The sequence below is a fragment of the Salmo salar genome, chromosome ssa15, assembly GCF_905237065.1.
Source record: "Salmo salar chromosome ssa15, Ssal_v3.1, whole genome shotgun sequence".
Classification (NCBI taxonomy): Eukaryota; Metazoa; Chordata; class Actinopteri; order Salmoniformes; family Salmonidae; genus Salmo; species Salmo salar.
Window position 1 is genome coordinate 48,057,985 of NC_059456.1, and position 11,274 is coordinate 48,069,258.

Consider the following 11,274-nt stretch of genomic DNA (forward strand, 5'->3'; position numbering starts at 1 on the left):
TACTACAATGACAAATGACCCCTTTACTGGTCAGGACGTGACAGTACCCCCCCCCCCCAAAGGTGCAGACCCCGACTGCACCTCAAAACAAAAAACCCCACAAAAACAACCCCAAACCTAAAGGGAGGGAAGGGAGGATGGCCACCGTCAACGACGGTTCCTGTGCTACACCCTCCCTTCGCCAATCCTCCCACTACGGAGGTGGCTCTGGCTCTGGGCATAGCTCCCGTTCTGAAGACTCTGGGCTGCAGACCACCGCTGAAGGCCCTTGGCTGCAGACCACCGCTGAAGGCCCTTGGCTGCAGATCACCGCTGAAGGCTCTTGGCTGCAGACCACCGCTGAAGGCTCTTGGCTGCAGACCGTTGCTGGAGGCCCCGGGCTGCGCGGCATCGCTGGAGGCCCCGGGCTGAGAGGCGTCGCTGGAGGCCCCGGGCTGAGAGGCGTCGCTGGAGGCCCCGGGCTGAGAGGCGTCACTGGAGGCCCCGGGCTGAGGAGCGTCGCTGGAGGCCCCGGGCTGAGGAGCGTCGCTGGAGGCTCCGGGCTGAGGAGCGTCGCTGGAGGCTCCGGGCTGAGGAGCGTCGCTGGAGGCTCCTGACTGGGGAGCGTCGCTGGAGGCCCCGGGCTGAGAGGCGTCGCTGGAGGCCCCGGGCTGAGAGGCTTCGCTGGAGGCTCCGGGCTGAGGAGCGTCGCTGGAGGCTCCTGGCTGGGGAGCGTCGCTGGAGACTCTGGGCTGAGGAGCGTCGCTGGAGGCTCCGGGCTGAGGAGCGTCGCTGGAGGCTCCGGGCTGAGGAGCGTCGCTGGAGACTCCGGGCTGAGGAGCGTCGCTGGAGGCTCCGGGCTGAGGAGCGTCGCTGGAGGCTCCGGGCTGAGGAGCGTCGCTGGAGGCTCCTGACTGGGGAGCGTCGCTGGAGAATCTGGGCTGAGGAGCGTCGCTGGAGGCTCCGGGCTGAGGAGCGTCGCTGGAGGCTCCGGGCTGAGGAGCGTCGCTGGAGACTCCGGGCTGAGGAGCGTCGCTGGAGGCTCCGGGCTGAGGAGTGTCGCTGGAGGCTCCGGGCTGAGTAGCGTCGCTGGAGGCTCCGGGCTGAGGAGCGTCGCTGGAGGCTCCTGACTGGGGAGCGTCGCTGGAGGCTCCGGGCTGTGGAGCGTCGCTGGAGGCCCCCGGGCTGAGGAGCGTCGCTGGAGGCCTCCTGCGTGGAGCTGGGACCGGTCTCCCCGGACTGGGGAGGAGACTGGGTGCGCAGAGCAGGCACGGGGCACACTGGGCCGTGGAGGTGCACCGGCGGTCTGGAGCTTAGGGCTGGCACACCCTCAGGGCTGGCACACCCCGGCACGGGCGGAGCGCTGGCACAGGGCGAACTGGGCTGTGCTGGAGAATGAGGGCTGCCGTGCGTAGAGCAGGCGCAGGGTAAGCTGGACCGAGGAGACGCACTGGCAGCCAGATGCGCTGCGCCGGCGCACTTCTCCCTGGCTGCCGGCAAACTCTCGCCCGTCAACGCTGCGGAGCCCGTACTGACTGCACCGGACTGTGCGTGCGTATGGGAGATACCGTGCGCGTTTCCGCATAGCTCGGTGCTCTCCTCGTCACCTGCTCCCCACGGTAAGCACGGGGAGTTGGCTCAGGACTCCATCCTGACTCTGCCCAACTCCCCGTGTGCCCCCTCCCCCAAACATTTTGGGGGCTGCCTCTCACACTTGCCTCTTGGCTTATACAGCGCCTCATAGTAGCACCGCTCTGCCTTCGCTTCCTCCAGTTCCTCCTTCGGTCGACGATACAACCCCAGCCTGCCTCCAGGGTCCTTTCCCGTCTAAGATCTCCTCCCACGTCCACGACTCCAAATACTTCTCCTGCTCCTTAACCCGCTGCTTGGTCTTCTTTCGGTGGGTGGTTCTGTCATAAGCGTCGTAAGGGACAGCTCAAGGGGCAGCGGGTATTGTGCTCATCTTCCTTCTTTATTAAGAGAGAACACTCAAACTAAATAAACAAACGACCAAACAGTTCCGTAAGGCACACAGGCTATACAGAAAACAACCACCCACAAACCCAAAGGGAAAAAGGGCTGCCTAAGTATGGCTTCCAATCAGAGACAACGAAAGACACCTGCCTCTGATTGGAAACCATACTCGGCCACACATAGAAAACGAACCTAGAAAATGAAAACTAGAACAAATCCGCTCTAAATAAACCAACCCCAAAACACACAAAAACAACACCCACTGCCACGCCCTGACCATACTACAATAACAAATTGCCCCTTTACTGGTCAGGATGTGACATGCTCTTTCACTCAAACCCAACCCCCTCCCTTTGTGTAACCAGCCGTTATGTCGGCTCCGTCCACCAGGGACGTTTTCTGAATGACATAATTTGCATTCTGTGTATATGTAATTCTGTGTGATTAGTTAGGTATTTAGTAAATAAATAATTAAACCCAATTTTGTATTGCTGATTCAACTTGTTAGCCAGGGTTCGTGAAGATAACCAAGAATTTACAACTTTCAGATGAGACTCAAATAAGGTGACGATTAATATTGACTGCTATTGATGTAAAATATGACTAGGTCTTTAAGAGTTTATTCGGAAGATAACAGCGCTATAAACACTCTTTCGTGGTGCCCCAAATTTCTAGTTAATTACATTTACATGATTAGCTCAATCAGGTAATATTAATTACAGTGAAAGGATTTTATAGAATAGCATATCATATCACTTAATCCGGCATAGCCAAAGACACGACAGAGCAATAGAGAGAGAGAGAGAGAGAGAGAGAGAGAGAGAGAGAGAGACTGCATGGGGGAAATAAGATAGAAGTGTGTAGTCTTTGTTTCATTACGCGGATCGTTAATAGTGTCTGGTGCGCAATGGTGTGCTATCAGTGCACAGCCACTTATTTTGAAGACTCTATACAATTATTTTATTAAGTCATTACTAAATATGTAGTGTGGTATTTAACACATATAATAACATTTAATAAATACAATATTTAATCAGTTGTCTTCCTCAAATATGGTCCGGAGAATGAAGGAGACGACGATGCAGGGAATCTGATTTGATTGGTCCTCAACTCGCAGCTCAAACACTTCATTCAGGATAAGTGGAGTTAGCCCCGAGTTAGCCTTTCCCGGAGCAGGTTAGTTCTTAATGATTCGTTGCCATAGAAACGCACCTGGCTAAAAGGTGAGCCACTTTCTTGTCACCAGTTATCCCGAGTTGAACTCAGAGTTGACAGAAGTTATCTCCCTAACTGCTCTATCTCGCGTCGTAGTACACCAGTCTGCATGAGAAACTGGAGAGGGTTGACTTAAGGCTAGGAATGGAGGAGGAAGTGTGTGTGTGGTGGAGGTAGAGGGTTAATTCAATATAATGCAATTGACCCACGCAAACAAGGATACCCACACATAAACACACAACCACTACCATATTAGCCACAGCAGGGGCCCTTTCGCACGCAAGCATACACGCACTTTGGTTTGGCATAGCAGCGTGATCACATAAAATGAAATCACATTGTTTTGGTCACATACACATATAATTAGCAGATGTTATTGCGGGTGTAGTGAAATGCTTGTGAAAAAATTGCTTAAGAGCTAGAAGTCATGTCTGTCGGCGCCATCTTCATATGATGACAGATAGACGCTGAAGAGAACACTTCTGCAGAGAAATTACATCTGTGTGTCTGTCTATGGTATGACTGTGTGTGTGTGTGTGTGTGTGCGCACGTCTGTCCGTACATATGTGTGTGTGTAAGGCCTTACTTTGGGCGTGGGGCAGGAGGCGGTGGAGAGGCGCGAGGTGGCCTGGGCACGGGGTGACTCGGAGGGCGTGGTGCTCAGAGAGGCTGTGTCTCTGGGGAGGACCTGGACACCCCTGGAGATGATGCTGTCTGGGATCTACACACACACACACACACACACACACACACACACACACACACACACACACACACACACACACACACACACACACACACACACACACACACACACACACACACACACACACACACACACACACACACACAAAGAAAGAACAAGAGACACACACACACACTCAAATAATGGCCCATTATGACTGTAGAATGTGTATTACATAGCATGCTACACATTAGATCGATATTAGATAGCATGCTACACATTAGATAGATATTAGATAGCATGCTACACATTAGATAGCATGGTATCCATTAGAAACATATTAGATAGCATGCTACACATTAGATAGCATGCTACACATTAGATAGCATGCTACACATTAGATATTAGATAGCATGCTACACATTAGATATTAGATAGCATGCTACACATTAGATATTAGATAGCATGCTACACATTAGATAGCATGCTACACATTAGATATTAGATAGCATGCTACACATTAGATATTAGATAGGATGCTACACATCTGACCCTTTAACGTTGACTACCTTCACTATAGCACAGCATCTTGTGCCTCAGTGTTCATTATAGGCAGTGCATATTTGACCAGCTGAAAAGAAATGGCGGCGGACGGTGGTACGCTAACCCAATGTTAACTTTCATGCCTTTCCCTAACCTTAACTTCACATCAATTACAGCTAACCTTAACCTTAATCTAACCCTCCTTCCTAAAGCAAACCTTAATACATTTGGACCCCCATGCCTAAACTAAACCAGTGGAATAAACACTGTAAACCTTACCAGACAGCTTTTATAGCCAAGAGCCACTGAGACACTTCTAAGTGTGATGATATTACAGTAATGAATGAATAATGAATGAAACTGGGCAATATGGAGGGTATGATATGATTTTCAGGATGATATGAGGATAGATTATAGATCACAGAGATGAATCAGGATGTATCTATATATGTAATAGACAAGGCGGTGGTTCACCGTACACAGAGTAAGTCTAGTCCTGGACGAAAAAGCAAAGTCAATGGACAATCTTCATTGAATGTGCTTTTTAGTCCATGACTAGGATTTATCTGTGTCCAAGAAACTGCCCCATGGATTGCATGTAATCTTACCAATGAATGTCCATGATTGGACAATGAGAAAAATGCCAGGATGGAGCCGGGTCGGGACCGAAACCTGTTACCATGACATTAGGACCACAGAGCTATAAGTCCACTCTGATGTTGGACGGGACAGGAAAATGAAAATGGACAATTGTCACTTCAATGGACGATGAATGACACACACACACACACACACACACACACACACACACACACACACACACACACACACACACACACACACACACACACACACACACACACAAATGTCCATCTGAAATGCGTTACCCTTTTCCCAGTGTGCACATGTACACCTCCCATCATGGATTCACGGTTGAAACTTCCTCTAGCCAATGCTTACACCAATCCAATGTTTTTAAATCTAGGAGAGGAGTCTTGCGAGTGCACAAAAAAAGTGGAGAATCGGAATGTAGACATTGGACATGAAGTTTTGATCAGAGTTGCCAGCTTCCCGTTCCCTTACCTCCCCATTGGTTACCTTGGCGGCGATGGAGGCGGCGGTGATGTGCGAGGACGAGGAGTCCTCAGTGGACGCCACACCGCTGTCCTTCTTCTCATCGTCCTCCTCCTCACACTGCACGCCCTTGTCTTCCGTCTGGCGCCGCGGCGAGCTATTGGGGGGCGGTGAGAGGGGCGGCGGGGGCGAGGGGAGGTCCTCCAGCTCATCCACTGCCTCCTTCACCTTGACCACGGCGTCCCGGAGTAGGTCAATGGCATGGGGCAGCGCAGGCAGGATGAACTGGAAACACTCCTATTGGAGGAGAGGTTAGAGGTCAGGAGGAGAGTTAGGGGTTAATATAACAGGTTGATGTCGTGGGACAGCACAGGCAGGATGAACTGGAAGGAGGGGAGAGGGTCAGAGATTAGAGGTCATGGAGAGAGGGGTTAATATAGCTGATCAACAGCATAATGGTAGGGTAGCAATATCAAGTCTGTCCTGCCTATGACTCGGTAGTGGGTTGAACTCCTGAAGGGATCACATGCACATATTAAAAAGGTATTCACTTACTTTGGATAAAAGCTTGTGCTAAGTGGTAATAGTACATATAGTAGGTTGGTAAACTGGGGACCAAGCTAGGCCTGTACAGACCAGACCAGACCCAGAACCAGACCCTGACAGATCAGACACAGATCAGACCCATACCAGAACCAGACCAGATCAGACAGAGATCAGACCAGATCCTGACCAGGGCTGGGTTTCCCAAAAGCATCGTAACACTAAAATCATCTTTCATCCATTTAGTTTCAATGGACTGAAGATGATCTTAGTGCTACAATGCTTTCGGGAAACCCAGCCCTGACCCTGACCCAGATCAGACCAGCCCCAGATACAGACCAGCCCTGACCCAGATCAGACCTGACCCAGATCAGACCAGCCCTGACCCTGACCCAGATCAGACCAGCCCTGACCCAGATCAGACCTGACCCAGATCAGACCAGCCCTGACCCTGACCTAGATCAGACCATCCCTGACCATGACCCAGATCAGACCAGCCCCAAATACAGACCAGATCCTGACCAGACCCAGATCAGACCCAGATCAGACCAGCCCCAGATACAGACCAGCCCTGACCCTGACCCAGATCAGACCTGACCCTGACCCAGATCAGACCAGCCCCAGATACAGACCAGATCAGACACTGACCAGGCCCAGATCAGACTAGATCAGACTAGACCCATACCAGAGTCAGACTAGACCAAGACCAGACCCAGACCAAACCAAGATCGACCAGACCAGACCAGATCAGACCCAGATCCAGACCAGACCAGACCCAGACCAGACCTAGACCAGTCTAGACCAGACCCAGACCAGGCGTTCTAACGCAGCTACCACTCCTTTCTAACTAACTCCAGAGGAGTTCATTTTTAAAATTGTATTTAACTAGGCAAGTCAGCCAAGAACAAATTCTTATTTACAATGACTGCCTACCAACAGGCAAAAGGCCTCCTGCGGGGACAGGAAAAAAAAAAAATAATAATAAAAAATATAGGACAAAACACACGTCACGACAAGAGAGACAACACAACACCACATAAAGAGAGACCTAAGACAACAACATAGCATGGCAGCAGCACATGACAACATAGCACGGCAGCAACACATGACAACAACATGGCAGCAGCACAACATGGTAGCAGCACAACATGGTAGCAGCACAACATGATAGCAGCACAACATGGTAGAAGCACAAAACATGGTACAAACATTATTGGGGACAGATAACAGCACAAAGGGTAAGAAGGTAGGGACAACAATACATCACGCAAAGCTGCCACAACTGTCAGTAAGAGTGTCCATGATTGAGTCTTTGATTGAAGAGATGGAGATAAAACGGTCCAGTTTGAGTGTTTTTTGCAGCTCGTTCGCTAGCTGCAGCGAACTGAAAAGAGGAGCGACCCAGGGATATGTGTGCTTTGGGGACCTTTAACAGAATATGACTGGCATAACGGGTGTTGTATGTGGAGGATGAGGGCTGCAGTAGATATCTCAGATAGGGGGGAGTGAGGCCTAAGAGGGTTTTTATAAATAAGCATCAACCAGTGGGTCTTGCGACGGGTATACAGAGATGACCAATTTACAGAGGAGTATAGAGTGCAGTGTAGAGTGCAGTGCACCCTTACTATCTATAAATTACGTGTCCGTAATCTAGCAGGGTAGGATGGTCATCTGAATCGGGGTTAGTTTGGCAGCTGGGGTGAAAGAGGAGCGATTACGATAGAAGAAAAAAAGTATAGATTTAACCTTATCCTGCAGCTTTGAAATGTGGTGAGAGAAGGACAGTGTACCGTCTAGCCATTCTCCCAAGTACTTGCATGAGGTGACTACCTCAAGCTCTAAAATCTCAGAGGTTGTAATCACACCTGTGGGGAGAGGGGCATTCTTCTTACCAAACCACATGACCTTTGTTTTGGAGGTGTTCAGAACAAGGTTAAGGGCAGAGAAAGCGTTTTGGACACTAAGAAAGCTTTGTTGTAGAGCGTTTTAACATAAAATCCGGGGAGGGGCCAGCTGAGTATAAGACTGTATCATCTGCATATAAATGGATGAGAGAGCTTCCTACTGCCTGAGCTATGTTGTTGATGTAAATTGAGAAGAACGTGGGACCTAGGATCGAGCCATGGGGTAGTCCCTTGGTGACAGACAATGGCTGAGACAGCAGATGTTCTGACTTTATACACTGCACTTTGAGAGAGGTAGTTAGCAAACCAGGCCAAAGACCCCTCAGAGATACCAATACTCCTTAGCCGGCCCACAAGAATGGAATGGTCGACCGTATCAAAAGCCTTGGCCAAGTCAATAAAAATAGCAGCACAATATTGCTCAGAATCAAGGGAAATAGTGACATCATTGAGGACCTTTAAGGTTGCAGTGACACATCCATAACCTGAGCAGAAACCAGACTGCATACCAGAGAGAATACTATAGACATCAAGAAAGCCAATAGGTTGATAAACAAGGCAGAATAGAAATAGGCCTTTAGAAATAAAAAACTCCCCCACCTTTGGAAGATCTGTCTTGCCGAAAAAGGTTACAACCAGAAAGGTTAACATCAGTGTTCAAAACACTCTTCCTTAACCATGTCTCAGTAATGACCAACACATCTGGATTGGAGCTGTGAACCCACACTTTCAATTGATCCATTTTAGGTAATAAGCTTCTAGTGTTAACGTGCAGAAAACCCAGGCTTTTACGAGAGCAGAAATGAGTGAAGCAGATATCAGAGCACAAGTCAGAATTGGGGCTAGCAACTGTAGGTGGGCCAGGGTGTACATGCACATTTCCAGATATCATCAACAGTAATACAATCAGGGCATGGCAGAGTACAGGGAGAGCTCTGCAGTGTTGATTTATGACATTTGAATGTGCATTAGATGGCAACAAGATCACATTGAAGAGCAATTTCATCAGGTAACATGAATATAAAGTCAGCGAGAGGTGGTTAGAGTAGGATGGGAGGCCAAAAGTCTATGCAACCAATAGAGAGCCAGAGTCCAGAGTGTTGTAACAAACATAGTCTGTCCCACGGTTGGGTAAACAAGAAAGTCTTGTAATCTGTGCAATTATTTAACTTCCTGTGCATTTTTAGCATTGCAATAATAGAGTACATAATTAATCAAGTCCTTATAAATGCCAGGTTACAAACAGCTGCCCTCTTTTCTGATGATACTCTACGTACTATTCATTAATGCACATAACATATTTCTACCAGGATTAAAGTGACAATCGTAACCTTTATTTAAAGTGATTTTGTATAATTTCAGCCAGTAGATTTGAAAGTAGCGCTCACGAGCCAACACTGGTCCCCGAACATTGTGCACAGTTGTGTACAGCGTCATCCATTTAGTTTATGTTACATCCTGTAATTTTTTTCTGCAATTTGTATGATAGTAATAATAATAACTAATTAAACTTCTATAGTGCTTTTCATAACAGAAATCAAACAAGCAATATACCATGGCAGGTCATTGAGGTCAAACAATAGATATGTTAAGAATTTCAATTCGTACAATATGTTACGAATTCTTAAGTGCTTAAGTTCCCGTTCAATCTCTTTAACTGTATCAGTAATCTCCTGTGTGGTTGTTCTGTAGGGCAGAAAGAAATGGGGTGCGGGGTCATGCACACACATAATATGCATGATGTGGAAGCATACTCTATGGGCATGAAAAACACACACACACACACACACACACACACACACACACACACACACACACACACACACACACACACACACACACACACACACACACACACACACACACACACACACACACACACACACACACACACACAGGGGCCCTTCAGACAGACAGACATGCAGACAGACAGATATGAAAGAGACTGAATGGATGAGTCCCCGTATGATGAAAAGCCAAAGCCCAGCAGCGCTCTCAGTTTTAGCCAAGGTACAACTCTCTCTGCTCCTCTGCTCTCTACACGCGTTCCACTGTTTACGCTCCCTGCTGAGTTTGAAGCCAACTTCTGAACTGTTGGCGTGTGTGTGTGTGTGTGTGTGTGTGTGTGTGTGTGTGTGTGTGTGTGTGTGTGTGTGTGTGTGTGTGAGAGAGAGGGAGAAAGAGAGAGAGAGGGATAAAAATACAGAGATTTCAGCACGGAGCTAAGCGTGGGCTAGCTGGCCCTGCTCCAGAATAAGGTTAGAACCGACTTTTCTGAAACCAGTGTGAAACAGGGTCAAGAACAATGCCTAGAATGGTCACTGTCCAATCACAAAAGCTGCATTGCCAATTAAATGACATAAGCTCGTGATGCCTGTAATGCGTTCTGCACGTTATTTTGATAAATAAGTTCATACTATTTGATCCTTCCATCTGATGACAAAAAACAAAATACTTTAATCCGTACAAAAACATTGGTTGCTATGCCTAACATTTTTTTTTGCTATTGGCTAAGGGCAGCAAACAATTTACGTCTGTTTTCATCGATTTTCTAATGACATTTAATTGGATACATCCATGATAATAATATTGTTAGACAGGCAGACAGCAAGGTTTATACAAACCATCACTGTTAGAAATGAAAAGCTAGGCCAGAAGCTTTTGAAATAACATGTTAAAAAAATGCTATTGTTGATAACATTGGTCACGTGTCAGAGATAGACTGTTGGTGGCATGTTGTGTTTCCCATTAGCACAGGGATTTCAAATACAAGCAAAAATCCTTAGCCCAGGGCTAAAGCTTAGCCTGGGCTATGTTAGCCCAGGGACAGTCTAGCCCGGGGCTAAAATAGTCTGAAGTATACAGTGTGAAAAGGCCTTTTAAAGGTGTCAGAAATAATCAGGAGTAGAATCCCTGGAAAAAGACAGACAGCCAATGGGTCACATTAATGAAGAAGGAATGGCAGGAGGGGATTATGGGAGAGAGAGAAAGTGAGAGAGGGGGAGAGAGAGAGGGGGAGAGAGAGAGAGAGAAAGAGAGAGAGGGGGAGAGAGAGAGGGGGGAAGAGGGAGAGAGAGGGGGGTGGGTGAGAGAGAGAGAAAGAGAGAGGGGGAGAGAGAGAGGGGGGAGGGAGAGAGAGAGAAAGAGAGAGAGGGGGAGAGAGAGAGAGGGGGGAAGAGGGAGAGAGAGAGAAAGTGAGAGGAGGGAGAGAAAGAGAGGGGGAGAGGGAGAGAGAGAAAGTGAGAGAGGGGGAGAGAAAATTAGAGCGAGAGAAAAAGAGAGAGGGGGAGAGGGAGAGAGAGAACGGAAAGAGAAATAAAAAGAAAGATCAGTGAAAGAGAAACCAAAATAAGACTA

At 48.2% G+C, this 11,274-nt stretch overlaps 1 protein-coding gene across 16 annotated transcripts in view; it reads right to left on the reverse strand.

Annotated features, from left to right (window-relative positions):
* LOC106571666 (gephyrin) overlaps positions 1–11,274 on the reverse strand; it is a 105,205-nt gene that overhangs the window by 45,020 nt on the left and 48,911 nt on the right. For 13 of the 16 annotated variants that reach the window (XM_045695806.1, XM_045695804.1, XM_045695802.1 and 10 more), the window contains exons 7-8: positions 5,480–5,767; positions 3,755–3,889 (exon numbers count right to left, since the gene is read on the reverse strand). In XM_045695806.1, coding sequence (XP_045551762.1) covers positions 3,755–3,889; positions 5,480–5,767 — 423 coding nt within the window. The remainder of the gene's footprint in view (positions 1–3,754; positions 3,890–5,479; positions 5,768–11,274) is intronic. The other 3 variants (XM_045695801.1, XM_014144998.2, XM_014144988.2) reach the window with 1 other exon arrangement.